Source organism: Chiloscyllium punctatum, chromosome 3 (assembly GCF_047496795.1).
Source record: "Chiloscyllium punctatum isolate Juve2018m chromosome 3, sChiPun1.3, whole genome shotgun sequence".
Classification (NCBI taxonomy): Eukaryota; Metazoa; Chordata; class Chondrichthyes; order Orectolobiformes; family Hemiscylliidae; genus Chiloscyllium; species Chiloscyllium punctatum.
This window is the reverse complement of record NC_092741.1, coordinates 35,445,319-35,464,912: the sequence shown is the minus strand read 5'-3', so window position 1 is coordinate 35,464,912 and position 19,594 is coordinate 35,445,319. Positions and strand designations below refer to the sequence as shown.

At 39.5% G+C, this 19,594-nt stretch overlaps 1 protein-coding gene across 1 annotated transcript in view; it reads right to left on the bottom strand.

The window, feature by feature from the left end:
* mertka (c-mer proto-oncogene tyrosine kinase a) overlaps positions 1–19,594 on the bottom strand; it is a 112,434-nt gene that overhangs the window by 70,560 nt on the left and 22,280 nt on the right. The window contains exon 4 of the mRNA XM_072551409.1: positions 15,550–15,723. Within this exon, the coding sequence (XP_072407510.1) occupies positions 15,550–15,723 (174 nt within the window). The remainder of the gene's footprint in view (positions 1–15,549; positions 15,724–19,594) is intronic.

Here is a 19,594-nt window from a genome sequence, read left to right as displayed (position 1 = left end):
TGTGTTTTTTATTATAATTTGTTATTCTCGGGATGTGATCTTTGTTGGAAAAGTTGCCGTTTTTGTTGATGCTGAGTTAACCAGAGAAGGTAATGGTGTGTCTCACAATTTTGATGCAACTGAGTGACTGCTGTGTGTTATGGCTTGTTAACAATCAACCATTTGGGTTGAAATTGGAATTACATACAGACAGGTTCCTTGGCCTAAAGAACAATCCAAAAGCTTACAGATCATTTTAACTTTATGAGGTGAAGGGAATGAAATCATGATGACAGGGATCAATAGTTTGATAAAAACTTAGAAAACAGGAGAAATTCAGCCCTTTCTGGCTGCAGTTCTTAAAAATGAAGAACAAAAATTCAAAATTACTAGTTTCACATCAATACATTTTCTCATGGAAAGGAAATTTTTTGAATTGAGATTTTTGTTATAAATGTAAACAGCTCAAGTTTGTGTTTTACCACAGCCGATTTCAGTGGACCCACAGAAAGGATGTGCTGCAAAACTGAATCAGTTTCTTATCTCAGATTTGGTGGGACAGCAGAGAATAGTCCTGATTTTAATTTTTCTGCTCTTTTCCTGACTGCTGTTTGTAAATACCAGAATTCCTCTCATTACTACTGCCAGATAAAAAGAGGCAGCAAGCTATGTGTACTGGGGGTAAAGCTTAGACACTACAGATGTAAATAGGGCCTAGTTGAGGGATTACCTCCTTTAACCTTGGCTCCCATACCTTTACCAACAAACATAAATTAAAAAACACATTGAACAGATTTAGTAGTCCGGACCAGGAATAATCCCCTCCTTGTAATAAACAAGTTCAGGTTCACTAATAGTATCAAAGGAGGAAGCAGAACTGAAACTAAAAAAGGCAAATGTGTGCACACAATAGACAGGAGGATGAAGAAGGGGAATGTGAAAAAAATTAAGAGATCAGTGAAAACAATAAGAGAGGCAAAGTAAAACTATAAATTAATTTGCCAAGGAATGTAATCATAATTAAAAGAAAAAAAGGATAACAACATGGCACCAAACAGATATACATGGTAAACTCACAAATAATGACAGCACGCAGTCTGCATGTCCTTGGGGATGGTGGCGGAGAAGAGGTCAAGGAGAAGATGATTATTAATTAATAAAATTACTGACCAGAACTTGAGGCCATAACTATAATATAGTTACTAATGAATCCAATTGGAAAAGAAATACAAGTGAAATGCCTTTGCCACTCAAAAGTGGAATCTCGAGGAGTCGGTATGGGAAGTAGCATAGACACATTCAATGGGAAGTGAGATGAGCCTATCAGAGTGAAAGGAATAAACAGATACATTAACGGAGTTATTGGATGAAGAAGGATGATATGAGACATGTGTGAAGAATGGACCAAATGGGGTGACTGGCCTATTTCTGAATTATAAATACTTTGACAGAAAAGGTCTCTGTCCAGGTCCAGGCAGAGCCAGGACTTTCTTTCTTTTTGGGAAGTCATCTTTCCCTTAAAATTTCCTGCCCCTCTGCGGTGGCGATGCCTTCTTATTCATTTTTGGAAAAATATATGTTTGGGAGATGTGTGCTTCGCTGGCTGGGCCAGCAGTTACTGCCCATCCCTGGCTGCCTTTTTAAAGGTGATGATTATTTGTTATCATGCTCTACATAGGCACACTCTTTCTTTAATTTTTATCTTTGTCCAGGCTGATATTTCTCCCCCTTCTCAAATTTTACAACTTTCCCTCCTGTGAGGTCTCTCAGAAAAAAGGTAATAGATAAACCAGAGAAAGTGAAAAGTGCCACTGACATGCTGAGGATCACCAATGGGATGCCACAGGATCAGTTTTATACCGCTGTATTATTTGGCCCGTGCTGTGAAATAGCTCGTACCGCAGACCCTATTTACAACAAGCTTTAAAACAAAGCCAAAAAATTTTTGAAACCTTATCAAAGACCTTAGCTTTTCCTCAAAAGATTTATATACTCTGCATGATCTTATAGTTAAGAATGATAGAATTCAGAATCTGAAAGTTGCAGTAATAAGACCATAAGAGATAGGAGCAGACATAAGCCATTCAGTTGACCAAGTCTGCTCCCCCATTCAATGAGATCGTGACTGATCTGATAATCTTCAAATCCATTGTCCTGCCTTTTCCCCATAACTCAGCACACATCTGAATTAGCAGCTGAGAATTTCCTAAGACCTGTCCCTGCTTTGCTGTCAAAACATCCTCAAGAAGTGGCAGCACGGTGGTTCAGTGGTTAGCATTGCTGCTGCACAGCACCAGGGACCCAGGTTCAATTCCATCCCTCATGTAGCTGGCTGTGTGGAGTTTGCATATTCTCCTTATGTCAGGGTGGGTTTCCTCCCACAGTTCAAAGATGTACAGGTTAGGTGGATTGGCCAAGCTAAATTGCACATAGTGTCCATGGATGTGTAGGTTAGGTTCATTAGCCATGAGGAATGCAGGGTTACAGGGATAACGTAAAAGAGTGGATCCAAGTTGGATACTCTTCGGACAATCAGCCTGCTTCCACACTGTAGGGATTCTATGATTCTACGTGCAATGGAGAAAGTCTCAGGTGAAAACAAGGTTTCCATTGCCAAGTTACAGTAACAGCTCAGGAACCCACTGCACTTTGGCGAATCAAATTGAATAAACATTAGCTGAACACAGAACAAATTCTTTGCAGCTCTTAGAACACCAACTGTCAAAAACCCTAGGGATCTTTCTGAGGGGTGACAGTGGTTAAAAAAATGCAAATGAGTGAATGATGTGTGCATTGCCCATGATAAAGATAGGGAATATGTTGCAAGTCAAACTATATACACAAAGAGAGTTCAGAGGTACAATTTGCCAAATTGACAAAAATAACATGCGACGAGACATGAAGAAAATATTTATTTTCCTACTGGATCAAATTTCTCAGCAACAAATCAAAAATATATTGAATCTTTTGCAATATAGGTAGATTCAAAGTGCAATCTGGCTGCAACACTGACAGTGTACAGGCACAGTGACAGTGTCCTTACCTGAGAGCCAAAAGATTCTTGGTTCAAATCCGAGAGGTGGAGAATAACATTGCTGATTTTATTTATTATTGTCACATGTACCAAAACACAGTAGAAAGTATTGTTTTGCATTCCAACCAGACAAATGATACTTTACATAAACATATCAATGTCATAGAACAGAACGCAATATATAGTATTAGCTGCAGAGAAGGTGCAGAGAAAGATCGACTCTAATATAAGAGAGATCCATTCTTAAGTCTGATAGAGGTAGGGTCATGGTCAAGGGGGCAGTAGGAGGACGTTTCGCCTCAGCGGTGTAAAGAATATATGAATAGGAAGGGTTTGGAGGGATATGGACCAAGTGCTGGCAAGTGGGACTACATTAGGTTGGGATACCTGGTCGGCCTGGACAAATTGGACCAAAGGATCTGTTTCCGCGCTGTACATCTCTATGACTCTATGACTCTATAACAGTGGGGAAGAAGCTGCTGTTAAATCTGTTGGTACGTTTTCAAGCTTTTATAACTTCTACCTGATGGAAAAGGGTGGAAGAGAGTATAACTGGGTGAGTGGAGTCTTTGATTATGTTGGTTGCTTTCCCGAGGCAGTGCTAAGTGTAGATGGAGTCAATGGAATGAAGGCTGGTTTTCACAATGGACTGGACTGCATTCATAACTCTCTGAATTTCTTGCAGTCTTTGGCAAAGCAGTTGCCATACCAAGCTGTGAAATAGGTTGTTCAGAAGTTAGGTACACCTGACTGGGTTAGCATACTGAAAATCAAGTCCTGTTATAGAGTCAGAGAGTCATACAGCATGGAAACAGACCCTTCAGTCCAACCAGTCCACGGTGACAATATTCCCAAACTAAACTAGTCCCACCTGCTTGTCTCATATCCCTCTAAACCTTTCCTGTTCATGAACTTATCTCTTTTGTCTTATGTCTTATGTGTTTTAAATGCTGTAACTGTACCTGCAACCACTACTTTCTCTGACATTTCATTCCAGACATGGACCATTCTCTGTGTAAAAATGGTTGCCCCTTGTGTCCCTTTTAAGTCTTTCTCCTCTAACCTTAAAACTATGCCCCCTAGTTTTGAACTCCTCAATGCTAGGGAAAAGATCTTTGTTACTCACCTTATCTATGTCCCTCATGATTTTATAAACCTCAATAAGGTTAGCCCTCAAACTCCAACGCTCCAGTAAAAGAAGCCCCAGTCTTTCCAGTTTATTTTTATACCACTAACCCTCCATTCCTAGCAACATCCTGGTAAATCTTTTCTGAATCCTCTCCAGTTTAACAATATCCTTCCTATAACAGGGCTAACAGAACTGCATTCAGTATTCCAGAAGAGGCCTCAAGAACATCCTGTGTAACTGAGGTCCCAATTCCAAGATTCAAAGGTCTGAGCAATGGACTCATCATAAAAGGTTAAGATTTTATAAAAGTACTCAGTTTGGCAGAAAGTACAAATCAGGTTTCTGTACTTTACACAAATGACTATTTAATGCAAGTAATAGATTCTAGCTACAAGTAAATGATTGTAAATCATCGATATATAACACTGCACGTTATAACAACAACCCTCTTCCTTATAAACATTCCCTCTACATACACAAATGAACAACAAACACAGACAGGAATAAAAAGGGTGCTATGGGTGGAGGGAAAAAGTGGGAAGGCACTTCAGTGGTCCACAGGATTTGCTGAGATAATTTGTGGGCTGATCAAAATACTGCTTTATAATCATTCTTCTTCAGATACTCTCATTTGTTTGCGGGAAGCATGGGGTGACTGTTTCTCACTTATAACTGTCTTTGACTTCAATAAAAAGTCATAGCTCCAGCAAGTAGAAAGGAAAAATAAACCACTTATCTTAGGATGGCATGGTGGCTCAGTGGTTAGTACTGCTGCCTTACAGCACCAGTGACTTGGGGTTGATTCCCACATTGGGAAACTGTCTGTGTGGAGCTTGCACATTCTCCCTGTGTCTATGTGGGTTTCCTCTGGTTTTCTCCCACAGTCCAAAGATGTGCAAGAAAGGTAAATTGACCATGCTAAATTACCCCATAGTGTTGGTGCATTAATCAGGAGTAAATATAGATGAAGGGGATGGGTTGGACGTCTGAGGGCCAATGTGGACTTGTTGGGCCAAATGGCCTGTTTCCACACTTTAGGAATTCTAATCATTCAGGCGTGAGATGCTTTTTGACTGCAGAGCAAAAACAGCTGCTTCTTCTCCAGGAGTCCAATAGTTTCTGCCAAAAACATTCAAAGCCCCAAGCTGTTAAGCTTTGTGGGAACTAATCACATAGTTGTTGGTAGGCTGAAGGCCTTTATCGTCAATAACTGGTCACTAGCCCACAGACCAATCAGCTACCTATTGCCAGCCAAGCCCCATTTATACACAGACCTCAGCTCCAACTCTTCAGCAAATTAAGCTTCCAGTGCTGCTTGAACAAGCAGCTGAGTAAACAGTACTTACAATGAGTATCAAATTATTTGCTTTTAAAAAGTGCAGCAATCCTTGGTTCTGAAAAAAGTTTATTTTCTTATTATAATCCGCAATTAAAATACAGAAAAATGACAAGATACAGTATTTACAACAGTTAAGTAAATATGTTCCTAAGTTAGTGTTATATCTATTTGAATACAACTCAAGTATGGCTCATTAGGTCATGTTTCCAATTACATTTTCAGCTCTATACTTTAAAAAAATGACTATTTTGTTAAAAGCCAAGTAAAATTAGCAGCATTTTATCCTCCTCCAAAGTTTAAAAACAAAGTTTCAGTGAAACACAGAGGGCTAAAACACTCAAGTTTTATGTAATTTAATCTGAAACAGACTCCATCATGTGTTCTGTTCTGAGTAGAGGACCAGAAGCTGCCAAGGTCACCTCTTCACTCTGCAAGGCTGACTGAGCATTGCAATCAATCACATTTGTTTTCACTTCTCAAAGCAGTTTCTCAATAATTTTCTTCCCTCAATTCAAAATCGGAAACACATTTTAAATGTAGCTTTGACTTGATTTTGTCTACATTATGCAACACATTTAAAGTATTTTCTTTAATTAACACCTTCAAAATTTTCTGTGGTGCATCTTTGAACATGCTCCGGGATAAGGGAAAAGGCACGGAGCAGATCTTTTGTTTTGGTTTCAGGAGAGTTCATTTACACGGTACTAAATACTTTTGGGGAAGACAGTGCTCAGATATTAGATCGTGAGCAGAATGTGAATGGGGTTCTTTGTCATAAATTTTCTGCCAGTAATCAGCAGTTCAACATTCATATAACAGTGTTGCAACCTGACCTTTGCTGTGGTGGAGTGGTAAACTGTGAGGCTGTTTAAACACAAAGGCAATACTGTTATAAGCCTGGAATTATCTAGAGACTGGGCATAAAGAAATAATCAAACTAAATGTCAGAACTTTCAGTAGGTTTAACAACTTGTATGAAATTAAGAATCATTTTCCCCATAATGTCCCATCAGTAGTTCACCCCGCTCAACCTTTTTCAGGCGCCATCACAGTAATGTGGTAAGCTACCCATCTTCAGGAAGTCAAGGAGGGTTATTTCTGAGACATTCATGTCAATGCAGCTCAAGTGGCTTCCTGTGCTTGTGCACATTTAATGTCCTGATATCCTCAGGGAAAACATCCTTTCCAAAGAATTGCATCTAATGAAGGATTCCCATTGATACATACCTCAAAAAAACTCACATATGTGACTGAAATCACAGCCGTATGGAACACACTCCACACCCTACAAACTGATGGCAGCACCACCTGGCAGTGGCACACTCTCTGGAAACAGGCCTATATGTGATCTCATATGAACATACATATAAAATATGAATAGTAGACCATTGAGCCCCTCAAGCCTGCTCCACCATTCAATAAGATCTTGGCTGATCTGTTGGCATTTCAAATTCTGCATTCCCATATAACCGCGACATATGCCTAATAAGAATCCATCAATCTCGACCTTAAAAACATTCAATAACTCTGCAGTCCCACATTTCTGATCAACACCAGCTTGATAGGTGTTGACCTGTCTTTGCAATTCACAAATCATAACAAAGGTTTTCAACCAAAACTCAGTTCCACTGGTGTATAACATTTAGCAAAAATAATCCTTTGTCACCTGGTTGCATGTTCATTTCAATAATCTTGTGCTCCTATGATGTACATCTTCAACTTGGGAAGTTAAAGCTGCTAATCAACCTCACAGAGGTTGAGGTTCTGCTGTAAGCCGCAATAGCTGAGAAAGGACTGGGCCAGTGAGCTACATTGCACGAATGCGTGTAGGTCTCTTGTGTGGCAGAGGAGTGGACATGTTGCCAGTCTGGCATGTGCTTCTCCTCTGGCATCAAATGAATGTCCTAGCCCTGCTGAAAGATGTGAGCGTAGGAGTGAATTAACACAATTCTTTGTAAGTCCCCTCCAATTCTGTGTCCCAATGCCAAAGTGGCAATTGTCTTAGCTTCTCTGACAACAACGTGAGCTCCACCAAAACAGTCACAGCAACCAAGATAGTCTCCACTGTGGTGGTTACCACTTCCACATTCTTGACCACTCACTCCATCCACCTGGGTCAGATTAGTCTCGGAGTTAAGCTTCAACTAGCTGGTGCGAAACTTACTTTGTTTGAACCAGTGTTTGTGTAAACCTGCTCGTCGATTGTTACATGTACTGGCAGTATTTATCCATCAGCCTTGAAGCCAACATGATTAACCTACAGTAGGATCACGTAGCGAGTCTTGTGAATTGAGTTTTATTTTAAAGCATGCTTTAAATGGCATCCCATCCCTCCGCACATAAAGTCAGTAATTCATCGTGTGACAACTCCTTCTTAAACCAAGCCTCTGAAGAATGCACGATACCAGTCACTGAGCTGACACTAGCTGTGGTTAAAACCATAATGCTGCACCTTCCGGAAGGCTGACGTTTTAGCCAAAATTTTGTATGTGAACCTCAACAAAAGAAGCATCAATACCAATCACTTGTGGTTGAGGTACAGAGCTAGAACAAATCCTCTATTCTGCACTAGTCTGGGGCTTTCTTGTGTTTAGAGGTAAAAGATGCACCACAAATAAGTCTCAGCAGAAGAGCAATTTATCTTAGGTAGCAAGATAAGGTCAGTTACATCATAGTAACAATCAAAGAGCTGCATAAATAATGAGTAAAAAGACTTGACTACCTTGAAATGCGAGGGCCCAAACACCCCAAGGCTCCACTCATTTCCTGTATTATACATCCTTATGGGCAGGCCTCCGCTTAGTTCACATGTTAATGCTTTCATATTTATTACCCTACACAATAACAATAATTCCTGCAATACTAAGATACTGCTGCTGATGTGGGGCATCACGCAGTTAATTCCAAATGATTGTTTACCTCATAATACTTCAGTGCTGAAAACAGAAGATCCCGAATGATAGGTCACAGAATCACAGAAGTGTAACTGCACAAAAGGAGGCCGTTTGGCCCAGCGCACCTGCACGGCTCACTCAAAAAACATCATTACCAAGTGACAATTTCCAACTTTGTCCCCATACCCTTGCACTTTATTTCTCACTAAATAATTGTCCGATGCCCTCTTAAGTGTCTCAGTTGAACTTGCCTGCCTCCACCACACTTCCAGGTGCACGTGCCATACCAAACTACTCACGAGATGAAAACATTTTTCTTCACCTCATGCTTGCTTCTTTTGCAGATTACTAAATCCATGCTCTCTATTTCTTGTTCCTTTTTCAAATGGGAACAGTTTCTCCCTATCTACTCTATCCAGCCCTTTCATGATGGTGAAAACCTCAATCAGATCTCCTCTTAGCCTTCTTTGCTCCAAGGGGAACAGTCCCAACTTCCTCATCACAGAAGTTTCGCATCCCCAGAACCTTCTTGTAAACCATTTCTGTACTCTCTCCAATGCATTCACGTCCTTCCTATAATGTGGTGCCCACAACTGTGCACAATACTCCAAGTGGAATCTAACAAGGTATCTTTACAAGTTCAATATCGCTTCCTTGCTTTGTGCCTATGTTTAAAGCCAAGGATACTCTAAGCTTTACTTACTGCTCTCTCGATCCGTCCAGATATTATCATTGATCTGTGTATATATCTATACACAGATTTTATATATATATATTGTTATATACCCACACAAATATACAAATGCAATAATTTGAAACTTAGCATTTGTGTGTTTGTCTTGATGAGTGCAAAATAAAAAGTTTCAGGAACATGTCTCTCTTTTCAGCAAGTTCATACGTTGTTCTATTTTTTCTGTATTTTACTGCACTAATTTTCAGACTTCAACACCTGGCTTAAATTTAGGCATTAAGCACGTACTTTCCATGTTGGTCATCTGTTTTTGATCAAGCTGAAGACTTCAGTCTCCCTGCAATGAGTGTCTCCTGTCCCAAATGACAGCAGTTTCCCAGATAGGCCTAAAGCCAAAAACACAACTGAGATCAACAGAGTTCAACCACACTGCCTACTGTATATGAACTTCAAAACAGAATTGTCCTTGCAAAGAGAACTAACACGAAACAATTGTATTTCACATGCCATCAATGTAGATAAGAATCAGTCTGTTCAAGTGACAGCACTCTAAATTTCAAGTCAGTTTCCGGCCTATAGTCAATGCTGACTGACACTCTCCTGATACTTTGTATATTGTGCACATTAGTTACACTGATTTGTTTTTTGGAGTTGAATATCCGTGTTACAATTTGGACTCCTTCTGCATTTATGAGAAAACACTCAAAGCAATCATTAACACCCAAAGGGAAGGCTGCACCTAACCACAAATTGAAATTTGAACTACCAGTAAAGCCTAAAATAGTCTACATATCCCTCATTCCTTCTGCACCATCCAGGCAGCATTCAATCAGAAGTATAGAACCGCATCCTGGGAAAACCATCAAGTAATGCTTAAAACAGAGGCATCAACAGAAGCTATAACACAATATGCTAGGCTGCAAAAATAGTATTCTAGACAACCAATTGATATCTCAAACAAAAGTATGAAGTCAAAGCTCTGCAAACCTTACCATGTCATGGCAAGGGATGGGGTGGGACAATTGAGTAACTAGTGAAGAAGATACTGTACAATGAACAAGGAGATGGGAACATGTCGAAGTGCCTTCTCAGTGAACAAATTTCCAAATGACTGTGCTTCACTATGCCTCCAAAATCAGCTCTGTGGGCCTGGGAAAGGCCAGCTGTTCACTTTTTTCTTTCTCCATAGACGCTGCCAGACCTGTTGAGTACTTCCAGCATTTTCTCTATTTATGTAACAGATTGAAAAGTTGGTTCCATAACAAGCTAATTATTTTTCTTTTGTTGACTGATTTATGGATGATTATTAAGCAAACAATTGAAGAATAAAGCAGCACACATTAAGATACTGCTTTTTCACCTCTGTTCCCAAGCCCAAGTCCAGTGGAGTGTCACAGGTTTGAGGACCGGATACCAAGGACAATATGCTATAATGGCATGAATTTCAGCAGACGCAATCTAAAGACCATGAGTGCAAAGATAACCTCGCACCTAACTCAAGGGCAATCAGCCTTTCGCTCAATCAAAAACACAGTGGACGTAATAAATTAAAAGATACACTTAAGAAAATGGCTTGCTTCTTAATGACTTTTTAAAATTCATTCACAGAATGAGAGCTAGACCAGCATTTATTGCCCATTCCTAATTGCCCAGAGGCCATTAGGTCAACCACAATGCTGTGGGTCTAGAGTCACATGTAAAGACTCCCGAACCAACATTAGTGAACCAGATGGGTTTTTCTAACAACAGTCTCATGGATATCACGAGACTCCTAATTCCAGATTTTAATTGAATTCAAATTCCACCGTCTGTCATGGCAGGATTAAAACCTGGGTCCTCAGATCATTATCTAGGCCTCTGGATTAACAGTCCAGCAATAATATCATGAGGCCATCACCTGTCCCATGACTGAAACAAGAGAAGCAAGTACATGTGTGCAATGACCTAATTCACAAACATGGTGTGTGAACTCAGGTCTACTTTGTAACTGTGCAAGGAAGCAGTTTTACACATGGTAGATTTTGCTTTAACGTATGCAGCCATTCTCAAAGGTTTCTTTAAATGAAAACTGGATCTTCCTTTCATTTCTTCAAATTAGACATCAACAATGTTTCCTCACCCACCCAAGCCTCAACCAGACTCAGTGTAGAAGGTAACCCAATGTAACTCAATGCTGAATGGCAAGCTCAATCTTGTCATAGGATGGTTCGTGTGAAAGGTGGGTCAAGAGGAATGTTCTTTGAATTTGAGGAAGTGGAGGGGGGGGTAGAGAGTTTAAATCAATGCTGGAGACTGAAAAAAAAGCAAAAGGTCATTACACTTTGCAGCATTAAAGATCCTTCCAACTCTTGATGGATAGAAAATTCAGCCACTTATAAGCACAAAGGCCAATTTGAGAACTGAAAATAGCAGTGTCTTTGAGTGCATTGAGGGTTTTGCTGCCAAGAGTAAGCTCTATTTGTCCGGAATGCCATCGATAATGTTCAGTCTCAATGAACACATACACACACAATTACCACATAATTACAATGCATGGCAATAGCAAGACAGCTGTTCCTAAATCTAGCCCTCTAGCCATTACAAGCCAGTGCTTCATGTGAATGTTTCATGACAAGTTTTAAGGTTTGAAGCTTTCTTACGGGGTAGCCAAATCCTTTAGTCCCAAATACTGAAATTACAATTTCTTTATCTTTTTTGGTGTGGTCAATGTTCATCTTGCAGAGAGCTGGGGGAAGATTAACCAAAAATATCCAATGGTTTTGGACTAGGTTGAGGTCAGGTGAATTAAACTCATTAAAAAAAAACAGTTTTCTGATCAGAGTCACCAATTTGGTTTTAACTGAGGTGGGTGGATGCTCAACCTATTCCAATATTGGAAAGCTGGTACTTTAAATAAGATATACAGTAATCACAATGAAACTTGGCAGCTACATCCAAGTGAGGGTTTGCTGGGTGCAGGAGAGGAATCTTTACCCTCTTACCTGAGCAAAACTTAGCAATGAACTGCAATCAAGCCAATTACTCAGATTTGAAGGACAAGTTGGCTGAGATAGATTGATAATTCAGAAATAAAGATATGCCAGTCGTTAAGTAAGAGCAAACATGTCAAATAGTTTTTCACAGTTTTCAATGAATATTCCATTGTAAGACAAAGCTCCACAGGAAAAACAATTCAACTTGGGGGCATTCAATGAAAAACAAGCTTACAATAATTGCCTGGAGTAGTAATAAGGTTGAGGACTGGTTCCTTAGATTCTGGAACAGTTGGAAGATAGCAAATGCAATTCTACTGTGTCAGAAAAGAGAGCAAAGAATCACAATGAACCTCAGACCAGTTGGCCTAACATCAGTTGTCAGGAAAGGAAATGATAATAGGACATTTAGAAATCAAATGATAAAAAGATAGAGCCAACATTGTTTCATGAAAGGGAAACTGAAAAGGGGTTTGACACATCTAGAAATTGCTGGAAAAGCACAGCAGGTCTGGCAGCATGTGTGAACAGAGATGTTTTGGTGTGAGTGACCATTCCTCAGTTCCTCTTTTCCAGCAACTTCTTGTTTTTGTTTCTGATTTACAGCATCTGTAGTTCTTCTAGTTTCCATCTGATAAATCTATTTGAAAAGGTAACGAGCAGTGGAAATAAAAGGAAAACCATAAATGTAGTTTATTTGGCTTTTCAAAAGGCATGCCAAATAAAAGGTTACTGCAGGAGGTAAAGAATCAAGAAACAAAATTGGTCAAAGCACAAAAATAGCAGGGAAACAGACCCTTCGATCCAACCAGTCTATGCCGACCATAATCCCAAACTAAACTAGTCCCACCCTGCCTGCACTTGGCACATATCCCACCATACCTTTCCTAGTCATGTGCATATCCAAATGTCTTTTAAACATTATAACTGTACCTGCATCCGCAACTTCTTCTGGAAGTTCATTCCACACATGAATTACTCTCTGTATAAACAAATTGCTCCTCACATGTTTTTTAAATATTTCTCCTCTCACCTTAAAAATATGTCCCCTACTCTTGAAATCCCTCATCCTAGAGAAACGACACCTGCCATTCACCTATCATTTTCAGGTTATTTGCAGGTTGGCAGGGTGTTGCTTATGGAATACAACAAGGATCAATGCTTGGACAACATTCTAAAATGAGATAATAGGTCATATTTTTAATGTCCCTATCTCTAAGCCAGAAAGCCTGAGTTCAAGTCCCACCAGCTCCAGAGGTATCTCAAAACATGCCTGAACAGGATGAAGATATCTAGTTTTGCTGAGTTGGACTACCTCCAGAGTCCTGAAAATGGCAGGCAGGAAATGGATACTAAAGTCCTGCCCCAATTTTCACTCAGATCCTACTTTTGCCAGTGGAGGGAAAGGGGATCAGATTGTGAATAATACAGGTGGACAGTTCCAGGAATTCAGTTGTACAGACAGCTCTGGTTGTTTTCCTTACAGAAGAAGGTTAAGAGGAGATTTGGTGGAAATGTTTGTAATCATGAAGATAGAGTAAATAGAGGGAAACGGTTTCCATTGGAAAAAAAGTTCAAGAACTGAAAGAACCAGATATGACTGGCAAAAAAAGGATTAAAGGGAACTGTCTTTACATAAAAAACTGAACGTATGATTGATGTCTTGAACGCATTCCCTCAGAGTGCGTTCCAGTTGAAGCTTTCAAAGGGGAATTGGATAAGCACCTGAACAGAAAAAAAAATTGGGTGGGCTATCACATAAAGACAGGGGTGTGGGACTATTGGATTTGCTCTTCCAAAAAACCAACATCAAAAGGAAAGGTCAAGTTTCTTCTTTCGAGGCTTGAATAATTCTGAAATTATAATATTTATATTAAACCCACTAGTTTGCTCTTCTCACTTACTGTGAATAAATGTCATACATTTACTATCCTTTGAAGCCAGCCCTGCACCTAAGCAGGATAGGAAGCTTGTAGCCAGCAACTTCACAATTTCTACCCTCACTTCTCTGATCAGCTCAATATGCATCTGATTTGAACCAGATGATTTTAAGTATACTAGCTTTGCTAGAACCACGTTTTAATATCTATGTTTATCTCATCAACTACTACCAAAGAAATCACTGCACTTAAACATAACTTTTGAAATGTTTCCAGCCAATGAAGCATTTTTGAAATGTAGTCACTGATGCCTTCTGAGAAAAGTGGCAGCACACGGCAAGATCCCACAAACAGCAACGCATTAATGACCTGTTAGCAGTCTGTTGAGAGATACATTTTAGCCAGGACACAAGGAAACTCCTTTGTTCTTTTGTTTTGAAGTTGTGCCTTGTAATAAACTTTTACATTTACCCAAAAGAGCTGACAAGGCCTTGGTTTCATATGTCAGTTGAACATCTACACCTCCAATTGTGTGCCACTCACTCAGTATGGCATTGAAGTGTCAAGGGAAATAAATCAATTTTCAGAACTTTTCTTCTGCCAGCTCAGTTAAGTTCTTTTCTTCCAGAGAGGAGGGAAGAAACCTGATGCAAGATGTTTTTTGTTGAGATTCTAGGTACAGATTAGGTTGTTTTCCACAGGGCTGAAATATTCAGTCCAAAATTCACCAACTGTGCAGATTTAATCATCTTAACAGGGTTGTTATGCAAGTGTACAAATAAATGTTTTCATACAGGGCATTCAAAGGACATAGAACACAGGAATATAAAAAAGCAAAGAGATTTATTTTTAGCATTTGACTTAAAAAGAAACTGCAAGAGAAATCAAGTATTTATGACCAAAAGTGAGGATATTTTACAGTATCTTTCCAAAGAGACATATGGAAGTTGGTATTTTGTCTTCAAATATTGATACATCAGTTGTGATCCAGACCAATTCACATTCAGTTTCTCAAAAGGGTCACTGAATCAAAATGTTGGGGCAAATATTTGTACTTTACATGGTTTACCTCCAAGGACTGTTATACTCCTGTAAAACTTGCACAATAGTTAGAGCAGGAAAAGGCCACATTAAAGAGCACAAAGGCATTTTATCATGAGAAAATGGCACTCAAAATTTCCAACACCCAGATGTAATGCTACCTATCACTCTCTCAATTTTTATCCCATTCAATTCTCAATGATAATCTGTGGAAGCTAGTCACATATGTAGCCATCTATGCCTGACGTACTATGTTTGACAGATGTCAATTTCTCATCATCCTTCCTCCATTAGCAGAAACTTTTGTATCCTCTGGTGTATTCAACCACTTTAGACTATATCTTTCTTGTAACTTACATTGCTAATCAGACATTTCTTCAACTATTTTTTAAATAAGCTCGTTAAAATGTATGTGATTAACCAACCAAAACGTTTTTTATACTCAACAAAATAGATAAATTATAATATCACGCTTGAAAAGAAAACAATGTTTTGCAGTGAATGAATCCATACAGCTACACAATCCAATCAGAAGGAGCTGAAAATTAAATTAATCAAGAATCGGAAACATGCACTTGAATCTAACTTACCTGCTACAGTCAAAACAGAAGGGGAAGTGTCTGCGACCATTTTCATCTTCTCACCATTCTGTAACCAATAAATATCCACGGGATACGGTGGGCCCACAGCCTCACAGGTGAGATTAAAGGATGCACCTCTTGTGACGTTTTTTGATTCAGGTTCTTGAATAAAACTTGGCAATCCTGAAAATGGGAGCATTTAAAAATGGCATCAGTTAAATACGAGATACCTAAATGCACATCGTAGTCAAAGCCATGTCTATTATCTATAAATTCTGCTAATAATGTCTATTATCTAAAAAATTATTCTAATAATGTTCACAGCGATACCCTAAATATAACATTAACTGTAACTATGCATTATTCATGAGTTTTGTGTATTTGCGTTTTCATTGTTGCATCCTGAAGGTGGAAAAGCAAGCTGATAAGGCAGCTACAAAAACATTTGTGATTCTTGGGTTTGTACATTGGTGCACTTAATACAAAAACATGAAAGTCATATCAAACGTTCACAAGTCACTGTTTGGGCCAATTCGAGACACATTTTAAGAAGAATGCGAACATTTTGGACAGGCTGCAGAGAAGGTTTACCAAGATGATACCTAGGATGAGGGTAAAAGTAAAATACTGCAGAAGTTGGAGATCAGAAATGAAAATAGAAAACGCTGGAGAAAGTCAGCAACACAGGCAGCAAAATGCCACATGCAAAGGGAGAGGTCAATAAGGTGGGTTAAGAAAGCAGATGGGATATTTGCCTTTATAAGTGATGGCACTGAGTAGAAGAGCAAGGAGGTTATTATGGTTATTATGTATACAATATTCGTTAGGCCATGGTTCTGGTGTGCAGTTTTGGTCACCACATTATAGGAAGGATGTGACTGTGCTGGAAAGAGTGAAGAGGAGGTTTACCAGGGTGAGTTGGAGCTTTTAAACTATGAAGACAGACTAGATAAGTTGGGGTTATTTTCCTTACAAAAGAATGATTGAAATGTAAAAGATTCTGAGGGGCACGAATGGGGTAGATAGGAAGAAACTTTTTCCCCTTATTAAAGCCATCAGCAACTGGGAGACATCGATTTAATGTGAAGGGCAGGAGCTTTAAAGAAAGAATTTTTTCAGCCAGAAGTGACAGGTTTCTGGAACTCACTGCCTGATAGAGCAGTAGAGACGAGACACATCACTGCATTTAATTAGTATTTACATAATCACATGAATTGGCATCGCATACAAGACTATGGTCCAAATGCTGAATATGGATCATAGAATTCCTACCATGTGGAAACAGGCCATTTGGCCCATCAAGACCACACTGACCCTCTGAACAGCATTCCAACCTATCCCTATAACATTGTATTTCCTATGACTAATGCACCTAACCTGCACATCTTTGGAATGTGGCAGAAAACTGGAGCACCTGGAGGAAACCTACGTAGACAAGGGTAGAATCGAACCCAGGTCCCTGGCTCTGTGAGGCAGCAATGCTAACCACTGAGCCACTGTGCCACCAAGAATATAGATTCATAGAGTCATTCAAGACAGAAACAGATTTTTTGGTCCAACTCGTTCACACTGACCGTACATCCCAATCTGAACGAGTCCCATTTGCCAGCATGTGGCCCAGATCTTTCTAAACCCTTCCTATTCATAAACCCATCCAGATGCCTTCTAAATGTTGCAATTATACCCACCTCCACCAATTCCTCAGGCAGATTGTTCCATACAGGCATTACCCTCTGCATGAAAATGTTGTCCCTTAGGTCATTTTTAAGTTTTACTCGTCTCACCTTAAACCTATGCCCTCTAGTCTCAGACTTCATCACCCTCAGAAAAAGACATTGACTATTTAGTCTATCCATGCCTCTCATGATTTTATAAATCTCTATATGGTTAACCCTCAGTCTCCAATGCTCCAGGGAAAAAAAGAATCAGCTTATTCAGTCTCTCTCCATAATTCAAACTGTGCAGTCCTGGTATTATCTTTGTAAATCTTTTCTGCATCCTCTCAAGTTTAACAACATCCTTCCTATAGAAGGGCAAAAGTGGCCTCACCAATGTCCTGTACAGTGACAATATGACATCACAACTACTGTACTCAATGTTCTGGCCAAGAAAGGCAAGCATGCCAAATGCCACCTTCACTACCCTGTCAACCTGCACCTCCACTTTTAAGGAATAATGCACCTGCATCCCTAAGGTTCTTTCATTGGCAAACTTCCCAGGGCCTTACTATTAACTGCATAGTCCTGCCCTGGTTTGCTTTACCAAAATGCAACACCTCATACTTACTTAAATTAAACTCCATCTGCCACTTTTCTGCCCATTGGCCCATCTTATCAAGGTCCCATTGTACCCAGAGGTAATCTTGTTCACTGTCCACTACATCACCAATTTTGGTGTCGTCTGCAAACTTACTACCTTTCTTATATTCACATCCAAATCATTTATGTAAATGATGAAAAGTAGTGGATGCAACATTGATCCTTGCGGCATACCACTGGTGACAGCCTCCAGGCTGAAAAGCAACCCTTTATCACCAACCTCTGTTTCCTACCTTCAATCAATTTTGTATCCAATTCGCTAGTCCCCCCCGGATCCCATGTGATCTAACCTTACTGACCAGGCTACTATATGAAACCTTGTTGAACACTTTGCTGAAGCCCATTTAGACAACGTTTACCCCTCTATGTTAATTAATTTTCTTTGTCTTTCTCTTCAAAAAATGCAATCAAGTTAGTGAGATATGATTTCCCTCACATAAAGATATGTTCACTATCCATAATCAGTCCTTATCTTTCCAAACCTATGTAGACCATATCCCTTAGAACCCCCTTCAATAACTGACCTACTACTGACGTAAGGCTCACCGGTCCATACTTCCCTGGCTTTTCCTTCCACCCTTTCTTAAATAATGGCACCACATCAGCCAACCTCCAGTGTTCCATCATTATACAAGTATCACAGCAAGGGGTTTAGCAATCTCTTCTCCAGCTTCCCACAATGTTTTGGAAAACACCTGATCAGGTCCTGAGGATTTATTACCTTTATGTATTTAAGACTTCCAGCACTTTGTCTGTTGTAACAGGAACTCTTTTCAAGATAGCACTATTTATTTCTCCAAGTACTCTAGCTTCCACATCCTTCTCTGCAGTAAATGTTCATATGAAATATTTATTTAGTATCTCAACCATGTCCAGCAGATGGATGTTTAATGGCCAGTGAACACAATAGGCTGAAGGGTCTCTTTCTGTGCTGTAAAACTTCATGACTCAATGTTTTGTACCCACAAAGTATCTGACGCTCTATTAGAAGTACATAATAGAAGTCATGGGTGTCCATTAAAATTACAAGCTAAGAACATATAATCAGAAAAATCAACAGAATGATGAACCTTGTAGCTAACCATCCATACCTGGTCAGGGCCATGTACACAAAAACCATAGGTTGATGCCGGGGTACTATTCTATATCTGCCGGCTAACTTCAATATCATCACCAACTTATGTCAATATTTATTCGTGAAGAATCACAAGAATGAGACGATGTCTATTTGACAACTGTGAAAGGGTGGAATACCAGAATCCACCCATGATGCTGTCCTCAATTGGTATTCGCACATAAACACTAGTGCATCCCCACTAAATATTAAACCTGTTGAGCAATTGTTATTTTCTTATCCTAGGATCATTGTAGCTAATGATAATGCTTCTTCACCATCCTGTCTACCTGGAACTCCACTTTCAAGGAACTATGCACCTACACCCTTAAGTCAAACTCTTTCAAACTCTTGTTCTGCTCTAGATTCATTATTTAGCGTGAAACTGTGATTAAACTTGCAAATGTTTCCTGATTTTCACACTCCACTTCCACACTCAGTCGTGATATATCAACGGAGGCATCACAGCACACTCTGTAATCATTTCTAATGGGTGCCTTAATGGTGCCCAGCTTTTCACTAAGCAACTTTCCCAATTCCTGTTGCTGAGATTCGCTATTTGAGTATATAACACATGACAGGAAGGAGAAGTGAAACACAAATTGTGACTCAAATTTTCCAC